The following is a 22,149-nucleotide window of genomic DNA, read 5'->3' as shown; positions in this document are numbered from 1 at the left end:
TTTTCATGTTCTAGTCCCTATCTACTGAGAGACCAGAGATAAAGTCGTTAGAAAATAAAGAGGAGAGGGAAATAATTTGGTCAGCCACAATTCAACCAGCCACATTTCGATCATAAAAAATATCAATCTTAGTGTTAATGGATTCGTCTTTGTTTTAGTGAAAATATTTTAATAGATTTAGTTTTATCATTTAAATATACTGAAAAAAGTAGATCGAGCCCCATGAGGTTTTTTTTTAAAATATGGCTTGATTTGTTTTGTTTTTAAAGTAATTATAGGGTGTTTTAGGGTTAATATGAGTTTATTAAGGTTTATTCAATGTTTTTTAGGTTTTTTTCCTATTAAAGCATGTTGAAATATGGTGTTTTAGGCATAAAAAATTTATACCTAACATACGAAGTGGCTAGAAAACAAACAGATAGATTACATGTCATTTGCCCCAATCAAAAATATGTTATTTGTTATATTTTGAAATAAATAGATGAATGATGTGTCATTCACCTATATTTTTTTTAAAAAATAGAGATAAACAATAATGTGTGTTTGATTTCTAAACCTAAGTATGCCTGAGATTTTTTTTTTAGATCAAATGTGCTAGCCTAGCAACATTTGACCTATTTTTCTAGAAAGGAATCTTAGCCTATTACCTTTTTTATTTTATTTTACTTATTTTTTCTTTTTAATTTTAATAAGATTATATATTTTTATGGTAATGTTATCAATTGTTTTATGACTAATTATATATGAATGCAACATGCATATTTTTTTAAAAAACAATTTTGCGTAGGAATATTTAGTGAGAATAAAACATCTAGTTTGCTGTTTTATATTAATAATATTTTTTTTTAAAAAAAAGCCATGCTGTAAAAGGTGGATGGTGATAGCTTTAATTATTATAAACATGGCCTGGTTTTCAAAGGGCATTGGCGAGACGACTCCTCATCCCACCTCCGTGTCACCCTGTTCTCCTACCGACTCGTGTTTCTGGTTGAAAATTAGCCACTTTTTTATTTATTTATTTATTTATTAAGCGTAAAGAACCATGTAAATTTAGGGGAGAAGTGGATGAATTCCCCACCTCACAAGTTAAATTGCTGTTCATGTATCAGATTAGGTTAAAAATTTATATTCAGTAATTTTGACCGACCGAGGGATGGAAAATGGAAGGTGGTTAATTACCAAGAGAAAAATAATGCCTTTTTTGACTTTTCCCCCACCAATGCTTGGATATTTTTTCGTTGATGAATGAAATTATATTTAATTGTATGATTGGTATTACGATGAAAGGGATTTTTAAAATTATTTTTTTAATTACAAAATATTAAAATAATATTATTTAAAAAAAAACAAAAATTATCAGAACGCCACACGACAGATTAATGATATTAGTGGAGAAGGAGGTGGTGGAGCCATTTAGAATTGCAATTTATTATATATATGCCCTTATAAATGTAATTTTAAGTATATATATAAAATCAAACTTTTGCAAAAACATCCCTTTTACGCTTTAATTGGCTACCACAATTATAATAGTTAAAAATATTAATTTAAGTATAGAAAAAAATAAAATAAATTTAATTTTTTATAAAAATATTTTTAAAATGCAAAAATAAATAAAAAATATAAATCAAAGGAAGATATGCATACTTATGAAATAGAAATAAATAGATAAATTCAAATTTTAAAAGAAATCCGTGAAGTGGTCTAAACATTTTAAATATGAAGTGATGAAAATAATAATAATATAAAATTTAATAAAAAAAATAAAACCTGTTTATTTTTGTATTTTAAAAGTGTTTTTTTAAAAAATCAGTTTATTTTTATTTTTTTAGCTTCAAATTATTATTTTTTATATTTTCAGATTGTTTAGATATATTGGTATTAAATATAAATTTTAAAAATAAAAAAAATTATTTTAATATATTAAAAAATATTTTAAAAAATAATTAGAAAAAAAAAAAAAAGAAGCAAAAGGAGTTAGCTATGCTTACCAGACAGTCCGAAGAACAGCACTAATAACGTGCGATGTGTTTTGACCACTGGTACCCATGCGAATAAAAACAAAACTTCCTTTTTTTCCACCTGTACACCGTATGCATGCATCTGTACACCGTATGTATACATCTGTATACACGCATGCATGCACGCATACATGCAGCACCTTGACCAAACGATGCACAAATGGAGGATACCCCTTGGATATACGTGCAATGCTTGCATACCATGTTCACATTGGCCAGACTCCTGCTCGTACATATGTAGAGCTCAAAATACAGCAGCATCCCTAGCGGGATCCTATGACCAAGAAATACTGTGACAGATTTTTGCATGTTGAATTTATTTATTTTAGATTAAATTTTGAATTTATCATTTATATTTGTTGGTATAATCATGAAAATCTCCTCCTTCAAATATGAATCCTAAAGAGAGTTGACGATAATTTTTTTTTATATTCGGTAGTATGGTGTTGAGTATTTTTTAAAATTTATTTTTATTTGAAAACATGTTAAAATAATTTTTGCTTTTTATATCAGTACATCAAAAATATCAAAAAACACTAAAAATATTAAATTTATATTTTTTTCAAGAAAAACACAATTTTAAAAAACACCTAAAAACAATACTTTTAAAAAACACCCGGAAACAAAAACAACCATACTCTCAAGCGAATTCTAAATTTTTTCGGTTTATCTAGAAGGATTTTTTTGAATGTCCTGCAAATAAAAAAAAACTTGACTCATTAATTTGTACAGATTGATTACTGAAAAATAAAAATAAATGTCTGGATATCTCTAACATTTGTTTTTTTAAAAGGAAATATTCTCATGATTTTTTTTTTAATGTGTTTGTTGATACCTAAATTGTGAAGCTTTCTTTATAATTAAATTAAAGCATCATTTAATGTCGTGTAAAAATGAGAGGTGGGAGGTAATCTCTAAATTCCCGACGAGGTATATTTTTTTTAACCATTGACGTGGTATATTATATCCATAACATCCAAACACATGTAACTATTTCTTAACACATTCATATATATAAATAAAACTATTGTAATTAAAATTTTATATGTATTTTATTTACACATGTTCAAAAAAGTTAATGCATTACTTTTCGATGTTGGATAATATTATAAGTTATCGATTATTATAAACATTATTATAATTAATTGTTGATATATATATACACGCGAACGAACGTGTATAAAAATTAAATGTATTACTCTTTATTAATTAAAATATAATAATTTATTAATTTTTTATAATAAAACTGTAATAATTAAGCATTAGGATATATATAAAAAAATTAATATGTTTATAACGGCATAAATTTTTAATCCAATGTTTTGTATTATGTAATGTTAACATATTACAAGTAGTGCATTGGTTTTATAAGTAAATCTATCCTTTAGGTTCAACACTTTCAACATTTTCCTTTGAACATCATAAAGTTTATGTCCTCTCTTTTTTTTTCCTCTTAGAATTATGAAAGTTCAAAGACTTTTGGATTTAGAATGTGGTTGCGGATGTTTTTTAAAGTATTTTTCACTTAAAAATGTATTAAAATAATATATTTTTTATTTTTAAAAAATTATTTTTGACACCAGTACATCAAAATAACTTGAAAACGCCAAAAAATATTAATTTGAAGTAAAAAAAAAATTTAAATTTTTTTAAAAGCGCATTTGAAATAAAAAAACAAACAGTGCTAGGATTCAAAGCATACCAACTATAAGTAATTAAGGTACAAATTAGTTTTAGCATGACAAGAAAGAAGAATGCAATCAACATTAATACATTTATATGTATATTTTATAGATAAAACTATTATAATTAAAAAAAATTATATATTTTTTCTACACGTGTTCAAAAAATTAATGCATTACTTTCTAACGTGATAAGTTATAAATTCTCATGCAAACCGTTATATGATTAAACGTTGACATACATGCATTTATGCACGTGTATAAAAAATTAATGCACTGCTTTTTATTATTTTATGATAAAACTTTAACGTCGATGAGTTATCAATCTTTTATGATAAACTGTAATAGTTAAACACTAATATATATAGATAATTAGTACATTTATAATGTCATAAACTTTTAATCCAATATTTTGTATTGGATAATTCTAGCATATTACAAATATAACTAAATTTGCATTAGTTTTATAAGTATATCTATAAGATTTTAGGTTAAACACCTACAACATTTTGTTTTGAACATCACAAAGTTTGTGCTTTTTTTTCTTTTTCTATATAATTATGAGAGTTCATAGAATCCTAGATTTTGGATTCAAAGCACATCAACTATAAGTAATTAAGGTACAAATTAGTTTTAGCATGATAAGAAAAATAAAAACAATGATCTCCTTTACAACTTAATTATAATTTTAAAAATATTTGATTAATCACAACACGATATAATTTTGTATGGCTTCTATTAAAATCTCATTTTCAAAACATAAATTAAAAAAACAACCGCAAAAACTATTACGATTCAAATACGCATAAATTAATGCTCCAATCATGATTTTAAAATTATTTGATTAATCACAACGCGATATAATTTTGCATGGATTTTATTAAAAACTCGTTTTCAAAACATAAGTTCAAAAAACAATCGCAAAAACTATTATGATATCAAACACACATATAAATTAACTAGCATGAATATATTTTAAGCTTGAATCTACATAAAGCTAGGGTAACTCCTCGTCCCTACGCTCACCCACTATTTCAAAATTCAAACCTAACCCTTTCCAAGTTAGAAACATGAAATTTAATGAAATTTCATGGTGATTTATTACCGGGACAGATCTGTACAATCTACCCATGTCTTGCAAGCATGCCCCATGTTTTGTATCTTGACCAAACCACCGTACATACACCTCAAATACATGTATATATACCACACCCCCGTATACCATACGGCCATATCTCGTCTTCTCTCTACACTAGAATATCCTTTTGGTTAGAAGAAAGCCACATTTGCATACCTCATGTTTCTTTATACAAAATACACATTATGTGGTAGATAGGAGGAGTACCTTCCTAGATAGCATTAGAGAGAGAGAGAGAGAGAGTAGTTTTTGGTTTTAACTCCTTGGCTAAAGGAAAGGAAAGGAAAGGAAGAGAGATTTTCTAGAGTGAGAAACACACATACATCCAGACACAACAACAAGAACTCCACCACCCCCATCCCCACCCTCTATCATTTTAAGACACATTGTAATAAGAGAAGACACAAACTCAAGACACCAAAAAAGAGAGAGTCTTTGCCCAAATCAAATCAAAAACTTCTCTCTATGTTTCTTGCTTTTCTATCCAAACAACAACCCTTGTCTGTCAAAACAAAAAAAGTTTTTTTTTTTTTTTTCATCTGAAAAATAAAGGGGCGATCTAGGAACAATCGGTTGCTTGTTTTTCATAGCTCCGATCGTTGTTGTTTTCGTTTGTATCGAAGATCGATCTGTGAGTGCTTTTTTTTGTTTTTCTTTTGCGGGTTTTCCTTTTTTGATGATAGTAATATCCGTGTTTGCTTTGTTTGTTGATGATCGGCTTTGATTTTGTTATGAAACAAAAGGGTTTTCTAGTTTTTTTGATGATCGGGCTGCAGATTGTTTGTTAAATGGTTAAAGATTTTAACTTTTTGAAATAAGATGAAAAAAAACTTAGCTTTTTTATTTTGTTATGGATTCAATTGTTGGTGTTTGGATATGTTTGTGTGGTTAGTTTTGAGACGATATGATTTTGGTATAAAGTAAGAGTGAGTGACTAAATGGAAAAGAAATGATAGAACATCATTTTCTGGAAATGGAATGACAAGGAATTGTTTAGATTTTGTGGGTATTTCTAGCTACATTTGCTTCATGTCCTGGGATATAAAAGATACCATTTACTTCATGTTTTAGGATATGAAAATACCATCTTTTTATCTTGTATTTGCTTTTAAATTAACCCACCTTTGCTTTTGTCAATGTTTGTCTATGAAGATTTAATCTGTTTTAGCAACCCAACTGAACATTCTTACTGTATATTTGTTTTGATATATGCATATGTTTATGAGAATTAGTTTATGTATTTCTTGTTTGCAGTTGGTGTTTGTTGTTGAGAGTGTTGTTTGTTGTGGTTGGGAATTATACAACGTTGTGATAAAGAAAAAGAAAAACTTGTATCAACTTGTTTGTTTTGATAAGGGTTTGCTAAAAAGTTTGAATTGTAGTTGATTGAGGGGGTTTCCATGTATGTATCAGTTCTGCGCGCGCGATTGTGTTGCATTTGAACCCGTTCTTTACCGATACGTGTCTGTTTTGAAGGGTATGCATGGGCAGTTTATGTGTTTTCCTTTTTTGATCATTGATGTGTAATTTTAACTGCATATATCTATTGTAAGAAACATGTGTGAAACGTGCTCTATTAGATTGCTCAAATGTTTCTGTTTCTAGTGCCATTTCCTTTTATGTTGTATTTCCCACTGCAGTTTATGTGTCTGCACGTGTGCGCAAGTATGTCATAAATTATGAGTATCTGGCTTTTCTGTTACAGGAGATTTGAAGGGATATCGGGGGAATCAAGTGGAATGTGATTTGCATGGGCTGAGGATGCCAGAATTGAGAAGTGGAGCCCGGAGATCAAAGCGCCTTGATGATCTTCAGCCTCCCCATCAACCAAACAATCAAGCAGAAAATTTGACGGTGCCTGTTCAAAACAAGACCAGGAGGAGAGCTGGTGGTGGTAGAGGAAGGGGTGGGAATGCTGCAGTTGTAGCAAAAGGGGCTTCGCCAACAACGAGGCCAACTGCTGCCGGTAGAGGCCGGGGTGTTAGGTTGATAGATTTAGACCCAGAACCTTGTCAGGTTGAACCTGCAGCTGTTGGAGCTGCTGAACTAGGTTATAATAGATTAGAGGTGGTGGCAGATAAAGATATCGCGATGGAGGGTGGAAGTGCAGAAAAGGTAGTGGCAGTCGAAGAAGAAGGAAGCACTACTCCAGTTCCTGAGAGGGTAATCATCCATTTGCCTTTCTATCTTTGCAGGGTTATTTGTGCGCATCACAGAGTTGTATAAAACTGTCTTTATTAGTATTCATCTGGTATCCTTTCCTTGTAATTAATAAATTGCCGTCTCCACTGCTTCAGCTTATGTGGAATAAGCTGTTTGAAAATATTTGGATGATAATCATTTTGAAAAATATTAATGAAATTAAGCTCTGGTCAGGTTGCATGTCCTTACTTTTAAGTTCATCTTAAAAATAATCTCTTTCTAAAATTTGTAGTAGTTTATCTATAGTTAATCTCTATCTCAAATAGATAGTTTTTCTGTTAATGGGTGCAGGTGCAAGTGGGTAGTTCTCCTGTGTACAAAGTAGAAAGGAAGTTGGGTAAGGGTGGTTTTGGCCAAGTTTATGTTGGCAGAAGAGTTAGTGGAGGCAGTGATAGAACTGGACCAGATGCAATTGAGGTATGACCGATGGCTCATTTCCATGTCCTAGGTTGTTGAAAACATAACCATTTTGAGTCTGATGCTTACCGTTCCCTTTCTTTTACAGGTGGCACTAAAGTTTGAGCACAGAAATAGTAAAGGTTGCAATTATGGCCCTCCTTATGAGTGGCAAGTGTACAAGTAAGCACCTGCCTTCATTATCTGAATTCAAATATGAAAGTCATGTAATAATAAACTTATTTGAAATCTATCATCTTATCCTCACTCTTTACTGATCTGCTCCTTTTCTATTTGAATTGTAAAGCACCTTAAATGGATGTTATGGAATTCCTTGGGTACATTACAAGGGTCGTCAAGGAGACTTCTATATTCTGGTGAGGTTTGATTATGAGTTCCTCCATATCAAAATTTCTAAACTTGCTTATTGTGTCTGAAAGAAATCAAATATATATTTCAGGTAATGGACATGCTTGGTCCCAGTCTTTGGGATGTTTGGAATTCCCTTGGCCAATCGTAAGAAAGAGCATCTCTGTCCCTCTCCCTCTCCCTCACACCTACACGCAGCCACACACATTCACTGACACCATGATCATGCATGTGTGCATGACATCCTTGTGTCCATGTTATAGGGGTCGCTTTTTTTCCTTGTTTAATATGCAAGTACCTGCTACAGGATGTCACCAAATATGGCAGCCTGCATTGCTGTGGAGGCTATATCAATTCTTGAAAAGCTTCACATGAAGGGGTAAGCCGTTTATGTTTCCATGGGTTCAGGATTTGACGTTCTTATTTATCAACCTGCCTCAGTAATTTCGATTAGAATGTAAGTACCGCTGCTCATGATTTGTTCTCTTCTCAAACAAGGTTTGTGCATGGAGATGTCAAACCCGAAAACTTTTTACTTGGTCAACCTGGAACCGCAGATGAGAAAAAGCTATATCTTATTGATCTTGGTTTGGGTATGTTGTCTTTCCTTGCTCTTACTATCCTTGAGTGCCAACCACGATTACGTATCATAACAACTTACATTTATTTTTAAATTTATACATGAGATTTTTGCTCTTCTCTATGTGGTTGAAGTTGTACTACATGCTATTTATATATCTGTATTTATTGCTGGCGAATTTAATGTTTTTTGGTTCAGCTTCTAGATGGAAAGATGCTTCCTCTGGTCAGCATGTTGATTATGATCAGAGGCCTGATGTATTTAGGTGTGGATTTTTTTTCATATATGCTCAACAATTTATACTTAAATATTCAAATATTGACGCATCTGTCCGGCAGGGGAACGATAAGGTATGCAAGTGTACATGCACATTTAGGTCGGACTGGAAGTCGGAGGGATGATCTTGAGTCATTAGCATATACATTAATATTTCTTATAAAAGGAAGGTTGCCATGGCAGGGTTATCAGGTTAGTCTACATTGTTGTTTCAGGGTTTTTTTTTTTATTAAGATGCTCTTTTCATTCTATTTCTTACCCCACTTCTTTTTTGGTCATTATCTGATTGTTTGTTAAAATGCACAGGGAGATAACAAGAGCTTTCTTGTTTGTAAGAAAAAGATGGGTACATCTCCAGAGCTGATGTGTTGTTTTTGTCCTGCCCCATTCAAACAATTGCTTGAAGCTGTTACAAATATGAAGTTTGATGAGGAGCCCAATTATTCCAAGCTGATATCTTTCTTTGAAAGTCTTATTGAACCATGCACTCCACTAAGGCCAATTAGAATTGACGGAGCTCTTAAGGCAACTTTGATTTCCTTTTCTTTTCCTGAGCTTGATAGGATGCTTCAACCTGCTGAACTTTTATTATTGTTTTAAACAATCAGGTTGGACAGGTTGGACAAAAACGCGGAAGATTGCTTATAAACTTGGAAGAGGATGAGCAACCAAAAAAGAAAGTACGATTAGGGAGTCCTGCTACACAGTGGATTTCTGTTTACAATGCACGTCGACCTATGAAGCAGAGGTATATTTATTTCTGGCACGGTCATATAACATTTGCTTGTACTCTTACATGCTCACAATTCTTATTTTCTGTGCTTACAGAGCTTTGCCTCTGTAAGTTGATTTGAGCTGGTTTTATCATTTGCTATGGGTGTGAAAGAAAGTGCTACTGGTTGTTTGTCTGTCCTTGAATTCCTGTTATGACTAGATTTTTTTATGCTTCAAACTGTCTCTTGTGTTCATGTTTCTTGGGGGGGAGGGATTGGGGCAAGGTGAGGGGAGATTAAAGTTGAAGGTTTAGGTTTGATATGGTTGTTAAATGTGGTGGAAATGTTGATGCAGGATAACTATGGATTTTTTCCAGGTTTTAGGTGTGGTATACTTTATTATTAAAGTCCCTATTGTTACAGAGAATACATGCCCCTTTTATAGGCGGTAAAAGTTGAAAGCTAATTGGGAAAAGAAATGATCATAATAGTAAACTCCTAACAAATATTCTAGTTCCTAAATAAGCTATAATTTCTATGTAGTAGCATTAATATTTCGACGATAAATTCTAAACAGACTAAATTTGCAAGGAGCACCAGAATATAAAGAATTAAAAAAAAAGAGGTAATTCATAAACTTTTTTCTCTTTTGTCGCAACAAACATTGTCAGATTTGCTGGACAAAGGATAAAGAAGTGAAGGATTCAAGGATATTCCTGTGTTTCCAATGATTGATATTAGAACACTAGTCTTGTATGGCTGGAAAGTAATTTTCTTTTGTGAAGATCTATGATAGTGAGAGGTCACGCCATTGATCAATGTGAAAGCCCTATAAAGTATCTCAACTAAGAAGACAATTTGAGTAATAAAATATAATCAGATAAGGTAATTGTCATTCTTAACTAAGAAATGTCATTCATTTTCCAAGAAGCATGTAATGGTGATGGAACAAATCCAGATATTTTGGTGACAATAATTTCAATTGTAAAGGCTAAAAGAAGTGTGCTTGAGAAATTAGTATCGTGTGCGGGTTTAAGAAGACTTTTGAGGGAGGCTCTATGCCAAAACCCTCAAGGTTATCCAAGAAACATTTTGTTCTGCATTGCTTTCAATTAAGGAGTATGGCATGAAGAATAGCCATCTACAGGACATCCTATTAATATCTTAAAGTATCGTTCTTCATAGGCTATAGTGTTTGGCAGTCATTGAAATGACCAAAGTGTGAAATATACATGTCCTTTCTGTTTTTGTTTTTAATATTATAATTTTTAAGTTGAAGATAGAATTCTTCTTGCAGTTGAAAATCAGAACTATAATATGAAATTCCAGAGAGTAATTTCATTATCATTATGGTTTTTCTAATTATCAGTCTTCTTGTTCCTTGAACTTATTACTCCTAATAGTCTCAGTTTTTTTGTTCCAGCATTATCATTTTGTTTTCTTACCTTGGATTTGTAGATACCACTACAATGTAGCTGATTCAAGGCTGCGCCAGCATGTAGAAAAGGGTAATGAAGATGGATTATATATCAGCTGTGTTGCCTCTTCAACTAATCTCTGGGCCTTAATCATGGATGCTGGAACGGGCTTCACATCTCAGGTTTATGAATTGTCAACTGTCTTCCTGCACAAGGTATTAATTCAAGAAAATTAATTGCCATCATCTTTTGCCGCACAGTCATGTGTGACTGGAACTACTGATCATCTTTGAAATTGTTTGGATTGTTAACAGGATTGGATTATGGAACAGTGGGAAAAAAATTACTATATCAGTTCAATAGCTGGTGCAAGTAATGGAAGTTCGTTGGTTGTTATGTCCAAAGGTTGGTGACTCTTTCCACAATATAAAGAATTGCATGCTATATATGTTAGTACATGAAGATTGGTAACTCTGTCTTCATAATGTATAAAAATGATTGAGGACTTGGAAGCTACCAAGATTCTTACACTTGAAGTCTCGTACTGTTTTACATCATGCCAACTGCTAATTCTGCTTGTTTTTGTACTTAATATTAATTTTAATGTAATTAACTAAATAGGTATGTTTCTACATGTCAGCACAAAGATACTGATAATTTTTGTAAAGAAGAGATGCATCAAGTATGATTGAAAGGCATTATCTGTCTGCATGTGAACATGACTAATGTATTTGTCCTTAGGCAGGTTCTATAGTTTTACTTTGCTATTAGGGAGCCAGCTAGAAGAACTAAATTAATAAATTGGAGTAAAGTGCCATTGTTGGACTTTGAACTCCCCTTGATTTTGAATTGCTAACTGTCATCTGCAAAACAGACGATTGCTGTAAGTTTTCAGTTATGTTTCTGACTACAAAGTGGAACTGGGCAAGGCTTGTATTGTGGTATTGCCAGGTCCTAGTATTGTCTGAAATGAGATTTGCTTCTATGGATATTTTCTTTTATCTGGTCATGTAAAGTGATTTAGTTGGGTTTTATAAACCCGAGTGTGGCTTTTTATTATTTGTTGCATATGCTAGTTGAGGTGCACTTTTGCAGCCTACCTTTGTTAAAAGTGTTGTGTCATGCCATCATGGCATGCATAGAACACAAAAAGGTTTCAAATAGCAACTTACATATTGTTCTTTTGCTTTTTTGAGATGCATCATTTTGCCAAGCTGATTGGAACGAGTCTTCCATGCATATAACATGGGTACCGGCATGTGTATCACAGTATGGTGTATCTAGCTATTAAAATTAGGATTTTGCTACGTAGATTAACATGTAGGTTCATGAATGAAATGGTTATGATTGTCAAATGGACTTGAAATTTGAGTTATATCATGTGCATGGGAGAAGTAAAAATCTTAAAGTAAGCCTGGAAAGGGCTTCCCACTGCTTCAGGAGGTGCTGTGAAAATTTCCATTCATGTTTCTTATTGGAATCGAGCCTTTCTCAGTTTCTTGGTGGTTTAAGCGAAATAACTTTTTTACTAAGAGATCCAATGGCTTAACTTTTACGTAAGTAGATTCTGAAGTTTCTGCAATTATGTAGGAACTCCTTACACCCAGCAGTCTTACAAAGTGAGTGAATCTTTTCCTTTCAAGTGGATAAATAAAAAGTGGAAAGAAGGTTTTCATGTCACATCCATGACAACTGCTGGCAGTCGCTGGGGTGTGGTTATGTCCAGGAATGCTGGATATTCTGATCAGGTATGATTTCCTATTGTGGATGTGATTTTTTTTATGCACCGGTAATCCTGCACATTTATTTTCCCTTTTACCTTCCGGTTATCAGATTTCTCCTCATTATTGTTGCTTTACTGGGACTAGGTTGTGGAGCTTGACTTTTTGTATCCAAGCGAAGGGATCCATCGGCGATGGGAGAGTGGTTTCAGGATAACATCTATGGCTGCCACTGCTGATCAAGCAGCCTTCATATTGAGCATACCAAAACGAAAAATGGTGGATGAAACTCAGGAAACCCTGCGCACCTCTGCCTTCCCAAGCACCCATGTTAAGGTAGGTTTCTGCATGTTTTCTCTGCCTTAAAGTATCTAGTAAAATTCAGTTTAAATTGTACTGAGCTGTTGCTTGCAAGTCCTGAAGAAAAAGTTTAATCAGACAAGCCGTCTTAGTTCCATATATGCAACTCATTGGTTACCTCACCCAATCTAGCATTTTGGTCTCTGCAAAATTTAGCCCACTTGAAGTTGGACTCCCTTTTCTGGAAAATATTTGGGTGACTAAATAGACTATAATTTGGCGTAATTATGTTTTGTCTATTTTTAGGTGGTGGCTTTGTTCAGCTTCTCATAATGAAAATATTAATTGTTCAGTTTTCCATGTTTTTCTTCTTGCAGGAAAAATGGTCCAAAAATCTCTACATTGCTTCAATCTGCTACGGGCGCACTGTTTGCTAGATTTTGGTGTACATGCTGGCCTCTTCAAAAGAATCTGATGGTTTCAAATTTTGAAGCTGATGCTATTTTCAATATGATTCTCAGAACGGGGTGGTTAGCTTTTCATCCGCATGTTAAAGAAAAACCAGGCTTCTGGTACAGGATCTTTCTCATATATGACTGTAAAAAAAGAAAAGAAAAAAAAAGAGAGAAAGAAATAAAAAAAAAATGAATTGAGAGTTTGAGGACAGGTTCCCCGACCATGAGCTGAAGTATGAGCCGGTGGGGCAACAGTTGAAAACATTTATATAATGTTATTGGCTATTGCAGCCTTGTTGTGCTTTATTACTGCTATTCTGCCTTGATTTATCATAATTTAAAAAATGTTTGCTATTTTTGCTATTTCATGGATAGAAAGAGCACAAGAGGGTGTGCTTGCACAACAAATTGTTGCCCTTTTCCCCTTATTCTGCTAGAGGGATGAGCTGAAAAGAGAATTTAGGGTTTCCAGGTTACCTAACCAGAGACATGCATAGCTGAAATTGTTGAGACAAACCCAAAAGGAAATCTAATCCCCATCATTTTCCAAGAAAACCATGTGCCCTTGCCTTCACATTCCTTTGTTGTTGGCTGTCAATTTCATCCTCGGCGATTCCTTCTCACATGGTACCTGAATTTGCATTCCACAGAGCCCACTATTGTTAGCATAAGAACTTTGATCGTTGAATGTATCCGAGGATCATTCGGAATGCGTCCCTTTAGCTTGTTGTCACTCAATTCCAAAACAGTAAGTTGGACAAGCTTTTCGAACGTTTGTGGTATTTCTCCTGAGAGAGTGCTGTGCGACAAATCTAAACTTTCTAAGCTCTCCAAGTCGCCGAAACTGATTGGTATTCTTCCCGAGAGTTTGTTATAGGAAATGCTCAGCAATTTCAAGCTTTTCAGATCTCCAATACTATCAGGAACATCGCCTGATAATTGATTCTTTGATAGATCTAAGGAAGTATATATCTGCCGAGGTGCTGGAAGGGAAGATACCATTTCCCAGATAACAGCCATAATTTTTCTTGGTTTTCTAATTATTTTGTCAGGGTGAAGTAGAGGTTTGTAAGTAACAAAGTATAGAAGGTCAAAGGAAAAGATATCTTCATCGCTGGGATCATGTATCACTCCAGTGAGTTCTCCTAAACTAGCAGAGATTTGTCCAGTAAGGTTATTGTTTGAAAGATATATTTGAAGACTTTCAAGACTCGATAAACTGTTTGGGATCGGCCCTTCAATAGAGTTATTTCTAAGATTCGAAACGCGAATAGGAGAGATTTGAGAGAAGAATGCTGGGATTTCACCTGTAATTTTATTGTCATGCTGGAAACAACTTAGTCTTAACAAAGAGTTGTGGGAAGAGAATACGAGATTGAGAGTTAGAAGAAATGAGAGAAGTAAATATGTTATGTAGCTAATCGGTTGGTTATATGTAGTACTGATTTTATTCATGTAGAATATATTTATTATTAATAAATACTTTTTTTTATTTTTAATATTTATTTATATTTGATTAATGAATTTATTATTTAATTAATAAGTTTAGAGTCTCATGAGATAAAAATACTTTGCAAAGAAAATTGTAAAGTTGTTATAATTGTGAGATTTTTATTGCATCAAAGTATTGCTCTTAAATGTTCATAGTCAATATTATATTAAGATTAGATATTAATTAGAGTTGTGGAGACCGATACATAATATGTTCATTCTTTTATGAAAAGAAGCAATTGCTCTCATATACTAAGGTATGAGGGATACCTGGCACTAATATGTAAATACTTGTTAGATAACATATACACTGAACTGACCCCGTAAAAGAATTATATATGGATAGATCACTTATGCTTATGTAAATACTCTCGTGATAGTTGTATAAGTGACCCTTAAACTTGAGATCACTAAGTTATTTTATACAGAGGGTGTTATGTTTTGATCTTGAACACATGTTGTCCTAATCAAGGGTAACAAACAAACATATATTGGGTATGACATAAACTATATTAAGGTATTTGAGTAATAAAAAGAGGATTCATCACCCTAGGTGAATTATAAAAAATGTTTTATCTGTTCTCAAATAATATTGATTGTGAAATCCCTGGCCAAGATGAAATGAGATTTGAAAAGAGTTTTAAAATCTTATTCAAAGAATTAATGACTATAATATTAAGAACTAAAACGATTTAACAAAGCCGACATATTCCATGTTATAATGTTTAAATCAGAATATTCATGATCAAGAGATAATAATTACACAAAGATACTAATTACTGAAGGTTTAATTCAAACCATTCATGACTTTTCTAATATTTGAAGGATCAAGGTTGTTAGACATTATACTTGATCTTCAAATATAAATCAATCAATTATTGAATTCATAATAAATTAAAATTTTTAATTTATTTAATCTTATTTTATTTAGAATTATGATTTATATTTGGGTTAACTTATTAGGGAATCTAATAAGTCACACATATAAGAACTATTTGTTAGAATTAAAATGAGATGATTAATCAAATGATAGTTGATTGTAAATAAGTTTTAGAAACCGAGGACTAGAATATAATTAACAGAAGAGTTACAATTTTAGATCTAGAAATAATCAAGTAAGGACTTGATTGAATAAATTTATAAAATTACCCTAAAATAATATATGTAATATTATTTAAAGGATATATTGATATTTTTCTATTATAAGGTTTTTAGGTTTCTTTATAAATAGAAATCTATACCTTTTATTTCCTAAAAGAAAAAGAGAATGGTGAGAAAAGTATTGTACGTAAACACCTAAAACACAAAAGAAAAGAGTTAGTACTCTAAGGTATAACAGTCATTCTATCTCCTAAAAGGGTTTAGGAAATTTCTAACTGGTGGTTTATGTGGATTATCGTTAGAGGCCGAACATTTGGACAGCTTGTGGTTTGTGACAATCCAGCCTTGAAACAATTATTCAAAGCCAAAAAGAACATCTGATCTTCAAGTAATCTTTGTATATACCCTAAACAGCTCTAGATATGTCTAACAAGATCCTTGAGAATCCTTAAAAATCTTAAATTTATCATTTTCACTACGTATGTGTTTCAGAAACCCAATAGAAAGAAGTCTATAAAATTTATAGAAATAATACTTCATAAGACTTGAGTTCCATATACATCAGATGCCTTGTTTATACAATCCTTCCAACTAACTAACTGATCTTTCCAACTAACCAACTACCTTTATTCCCACGTATTTAATGCTTCTATACACTAACTTCCTTCTACTTAACAACTTCTCTCACCATTCCTCTTCTTCAATTATTTCTTCTTGTTCACGTTACTGCTAACTCACTGTTTATAACAAATCTTCCCCTTTTAGAAATTCTTATCCTCAAGAATGGATATCAAAATTTGGAAACTACAACTAAAATTCTTCAAGGTCCTCCCAAATCGAGTCTTTAGTAAAACAATTTGACCATTTGATCAATCTAGCTGTTGCAACCTATTTCCTTTTTTTTCCCATAATCTTTTGTTATAATATTTCCACAGGATTCACCTTTACGTTTCTTGATTTATCTCACTGGAAAAGTTGAGGACACCATTGCATTACTTCTAATCTTTTTTTTAAATAGTGAGACATGAAATACTGGGTGGATATTGGTACTAATAGTAGCAAAAATTTATCTTTTGAATGATTTTATAAGGACCAAAATAACATGGATTCAATCTCATACTCCTCATAGAGCCACAACTGTTTGCCTATAAGGCCGCAGCTTTAAGTACACCTAGTCTCCCACTACAAATTCCTTTTTTGTCCTCCCTTTATCAACCACTTGCTTTATTATGTTTCTAGCTATATTTAATTATTTCTTCACATTATGATTCAACTATTCTCTTTTCTATAGTAATTCCCCCATTATAGCTATAGTAACAGTCTCTTGCAATGCCATTTCAGTAATTGGAGTTGGATAGCCATAGATAATCGAAAAAGGATTCATTTTGATTTTGGAGTGGTAACTGGAATTATACCACCATTGCACTTAAGCTAGCCATGAACATTAATATTTAGAATTATTCATAGACATATACCTTAAGTATGTTTCCAAGCATTGGCTCACCCTTTCTAATTTCCGATCAGATTACGGATGATAAGTTAAACTCATAAACAATTTAACTCCTAACAACTTGAATAATTCCTTCTAGAACAAACTGGTAACACCTTGTCTCTATCAGTCACAATGATCATTAGCAATCCATGAAACTTATAAAAATGACTTAAGAATGTCTCAGCTACCATCTTTGTAGTAAAATGATGTGATAAGACAATGAAATTGCTATATTTGGTAAATCTATCCACAATCACTATTATAATGTCTTTACCTTCAGATTTTGGAAGATCTTCCACAAAACCCATTATAATGTCTCTATAAACTCCACCAGGTATTGGCAATAGCTGTAAGAGTCTAGGATAAGCCACCTTCTTTGTTTTTGCTTGCTTACAAATATCATGCTCCTCCACCAACTGCTTCACCATTTTTTTATTAAAGGCTAATAAAACACAACTTTAAACCTCTTATAAGAATTTTGAGTTCTATCATAGTCTCCAATACAAGAATCACGACATATTTTGACTACATTTTCCTTTCTACACCATTCTTTTCCAATCACAATTCTTCCTTTATACTTGAGTATTCCATCCACAAAGCTATATTCAGGCCAATTGTCAACTCCTACTAATTTCTCAGAGATGATCTCCTGTAGTTGATAATTATTTTTGTAGGTTTCCATGATCTTCTTATCCATGTTGGTACCACTATTGAAATGGAATTACAGTCACCCACGTCTTGTATAACATATTCATCAGCAGTTTCGAATCCTTTACCAATAATCACTCTACTTGATAAAGCATTAACAACCTTCTTGTTCATTTTTTTTTTGTAAAAAATCCGATACCTTAGCCTCAATAGTTTTGTCAAACCTTTTCTTTACATGAAAGAATGAGTTTTTTGATCCAACAAATATTTCAACTTTCATGTTCAGTTTTGATAACAAACTATCAAAACTGATCATGCTCAAAATAATATCTCCACCTATCCATTGCCATTAAAATTACAGGAATTCTTTCTAATATATAAACAATCCTAAATATATAGAATATAAAGCTTCACTAAAGAAAGACAATGATCTCTCTTCTTGACCTAGTACTGCTCCTATTTCTACAGCATAAGCATTAATTCCTAGTAAAAAAGTCTTATTAAAATCAGGTAATGCCAATATTGATACATCATACAAGGTTTTTTTAAGTCTTTCAAAAGCCATTTGTGAGTTCTGATTCCAGCTGAAACTATTTTTCTTGAGTAATTCAGTCAAAGACCTACTTATAATTCCAAATCCTCTTATGAATTTTCCATAATATCATACCAACCTTAAAAGCCCCTAAACTCATTAGTTGTTTTAGAAATATACTAATCTCTCATTGCTTTTACCTTTAGGATCTGTATCAACCTCTTTAGTTGATAAAATATGCCCCATATACTTCACCTGAGATTCACATAATATATATTTAGATTGTCTAGCAAACTAACAATGATCTTTTAATGTTTCCAGTGCTGTTTTGAGGTGAATGACATATAACTCAAAGGTAGGGCCATATATTAGGATATCATCAAAGAAAACCAACATGAATTTCTTAGAAAAGTCTCTAACATATTGTTCATTAATGCCTGAAATATTTTAGGTGTATTTGTTAGTCTAAAGGGCATCACCCTTTCCATTCTTGAAACTTAGCACTTTGTTCAAACATATTTGTGAGTCTAGATACTTCACCTTTGATGCTCTCAATTTTCTTTTAATAATGAGTCTCTTTCTAAGCCCTTTCTTCATTTTTCATCTTTTATCTCAGTCAGGTGTAATAGATATTAGGTGGGGGAACTTATGTTTCAACCCAGGAGTATGCATGTTAAATGTATGATCATCTTTTTATATGATGAACTCGCTTTTCAAAGGGTGATATATAGTCATAACTTTTTCATAATGAAACAATAATTTTGATTCTTGTCTAAACTCTACAATGACAATTTTCTGACTTACAATCAATGCATCACCCATAAATCCTGAGTTTAAGATGCGTCAAGAAGGGCTTGTCTTGATGCAAAATGAAGGTAGCACATTCAACCTAAGAACATGTTCTATTCATTAAGTGAGCATGAGTAGGTTTTCTACCTGATCTTAAAAGGGTCACAAATCTGCCTAGTGATAATCTTTGTAAAGACAGTATGAGGGCGTTGCAAGGAGTGGATAAAGTATGTATATCCACTATTACTAAGTAGGCATTCAGATATGAGTTGAGTTTTTTACGCATTTGAAACTTGACCAATAGTCATAGGGTATATTGTTAATCCCCCACCTCACTTAGAAGTTTGTGTGTGCTTGAAAATTTAAGACGTGTGATGCATGAGGTAATTCTATATAATGCATAAACAATATGTATAAAAATTTAAGTGTATAAGTAAACAATAAAAGGAAATGCATATTAAGAATAAACATACAAACCAAACAATAATCAGACAAAAAAACAAAGCTTAGTCCATCGGTGGTTCCTAATGGAGTTGTCATTATGTCACAGATGTGCAGTGTCACGACAATCATCCTCCCAGATCAGAAACAGTGTGGGAAGAAAGGATAAGGAACCCTTATCCTTTATCAGTAAAAACAGAGAATGTGAGTCGCCACCTAGTATTTTGGTCACTAGGAACCCTAACTGGTCTTAGAGTTTGGAAAAGGGGACTAATTGCATAAAATTAAGGAAGGTATTAGCACTCCTAATACGCCTTACTTGAGGTAAACTATATTTTTTATTTGTCTGATATAAACTAAGGTATTGTTGTGTTTTCTAATCGTTGATCCTTCTATTGTCAAAGAAAAGTCCTCCTCAATAAGGAGGTCCTTATCTTAATATGTTAACAACCTAATCATTCTAATGTCAATGTAATAACAAAATGAACTATGTTTTCATATAACATTGAGAATACGTCTTACATATAAGTTTGTAATACTTGATACTAAAAGAAAACAAAATATTTTTTTTGGTATTTTTTAAATATAGGCCTAGTTTTCATGACTTTAATAAACTAATTATTAAATTCTAAAATGCATGCAAGTACATATTTTGAATTTTTGTATGGAAATACAATATGATGTTTTATATTTTTTAAAGACTTGGTGATATGCAAATTAAAATAGAAATTGTATTCTTGAAAGAAAAGATTTTTTTTTTGTTGTTTTTTATGGCTGAGAACCGATTCGTTTAATATCAAAAAAGCATCTTGCTTGTAGGATACAATTCTAAATACTAAATATGAAAGGGTGAAAAACAAGTGGGGGAATCAAAAATTGATTTGCAAAATTATCATCAAACCTTTGAAAATTTAACTAAAGCCATGACTTTAGCGCAATACAGTAATATGTTTTAAATTGAACAAGATATCAATTTATAAGCAAGTTATCAATTTATAAACAAGTTATATGTTATTCGAAATTCAACTCAAAAGCATATAAACACTAATCCCAAACATAAACCATAAATTAAAAAAAACTAAATTTCAATTAGCGATGACACTCCAAAAAGTAAACGCACCATCCAACACAAATTATCAAATAAAAAACACACATCAATTCAAATCAAATAATGTCCAAAGAGTCCAAATATTATACAAAAACAATAAACATATATCAAACTCTACAACATTCTAGCAATACTGTTAAAAAATAATCTGAGATCATGAATTGACCTTCTAAAGGTTAGGAATTAATTGGAGAGGTTTCCGCAACCAATAAAATATTTATAGACATGGAGGAACAATGACAGCACGCGTATCCACTCACCATCGCTATTGGTGGTGTGTGGGTTCATGTGCCCCCACAAGAAAAACCAGGAAATGAGTGGATCTGGATTGGCTTCTTCTCCTGTTTCTTCCTATGCTGGCGGTGGGGGCCACCAAGAAGAAAAACACATATGCTAGTTGATTCATTTTAATTTTATTTTTTAGGATCTGTTCTTGATTTCCTATTCTTCTCCTCCGTGGATGGTTCTGTTGTAAAGGAAACCCTTTACTTTGGTGGTCATGGTCTATTATGAGCGAGGGAGCTATTGGTTAAAGCTTTGTTGTCGCTGTCAGCATGGTTGGAAATGGTGGATCTTTGGCGGAAGAAGAATGGTTGGGAAAGATCTGTGGTGCTGGTCAGGTTACGGTGGAACGGTGGTAATGATAATGGAGGATGACTTAGAGAAGAAAAGGGGACGTTTGTCTATGTAGTGGTTAATAAGGGAATTTTTAGCATGTATATTTTCCACTATTCATGGTTGATTTTGAAATATTTTGGATGTGTTGTACAAGTTAATTAGAATTTTGGATTCCTTTTTGAACTATTGACTTCATGGGAAATTAATGTGTTTTCAGATACTAGATTACTGAGTAGGTAGAATCCGACAGTAAAACCAAACATTGATTGATTTTGGGTTGCAAAGGAAGCTATACAACTCAGTTCTAGGCATTCATCACCATTTTCAAATATCTGAGATAAAGATCTACAAAACATATGAAGGGCATAGAACTCAGTTTTGTTGTTTCGAAACCCAAAGAGCGAGTCAAAAAACAAGGATTGAATCAGACCTGAACTTCCTGCACTCCAAATGCTGTCTTAGGTTATGGCCCATATCTCAAGTCTCAGAGGTCTAAAAATTGCAAGATTAGTGTCATTGGAAAGAAGATTCAATTTTCTACAATTTCTCCAAAAATAGAGATCTTGTAATTCATATGTTTCCTGCCTCATATCTGGCCTGCAATATCCGGATAGGAAAGGAATATGAAACAGAGAAGGAAACTTTCTTCTTTTCATAT

General features: G+C 32.4%; 2 protein-coding genes across 2 annotated transcripts; one reads left to right on the top strand and one right to left on the bottom strand.

Annotated features, from left to right (window-relative positions):
• Window positions 1-5,041: 5,041 nt before the first annotated feature.
• LOC133667890 (casein kinase 1-like protein HD16) lies at window positions 5,042-13,625 on the top strand. The gene is made up of 17 exons (XM_062087587.1): window positions 5,042-5,472; window positions 6,547-7,004; window positions 7,335-7,460; window positions 7,549-7,622; window positions 7,747-7,816; window positions 7,900-7,955; window positions 8,116-8,187; window positions 8,307-8,401; window positions 8,587-8,653; window positions 8,727-8,856; window positions 8,971-9,183; window positions 9,267-9,412; window positions 10,836-11,010; window positions 11,110-11,200; window positions 12,386-12,543; window positions 12,664-12,852; window positions 13,194-13,625. The coding sequence occupies exons 2-17, from the start codon at window positions 6,603-6,605 to the stop codon at window positions 13,251-13,253; spliced, it is 2,124 nt and encodes a 707-aa protein (XP_061943571.1). The 5' UTR covers window positions 5,042-5,472; window positions 6,547-6,602; the 3' UTR covers window positions 13,254-13,625.
• A 246-nt stretch (window positions 13,626-13,871) lies between these two features.
• On the bottom strand, window positions 13,872-17,783 carry LOC133668097 (receptor-like protein 46). Its single transcript, XM_062087843.1, has 2 exons — window positions 17,630-17,783; window positions 13,872-14,578 (listed from the first exon to the last, which is right to left on the bottom strand). The coding sequence occupies exons 1-2, from the start codon at window positions 17,781-17,783 to the stop codon at window positions 13,872-13,874; spliced, it is 861 nt and encodes a 286-aa protein (XP_061943827.1).
• Between the last annotated feature and the right edge of the window lie 4,366 nt (window positions 17,784-22,149).

This window comes from Populus nigra, chromosome 11 (assembly GCF_951802175.1).
Source record: "Populus nigra chromosome 11, ddPopNigr1.1, whole genome shotgun sequence".
Taxonomy (NCBI): Eukaryota; Viridiplantae; Streptophyta; class Magnoliopsida; order Malpighiales; family Salicaceae; genus Populus; species Populus nigra.
This window is presented reverse-complemented; position numbering and strand designations above follow the sequence as displayed.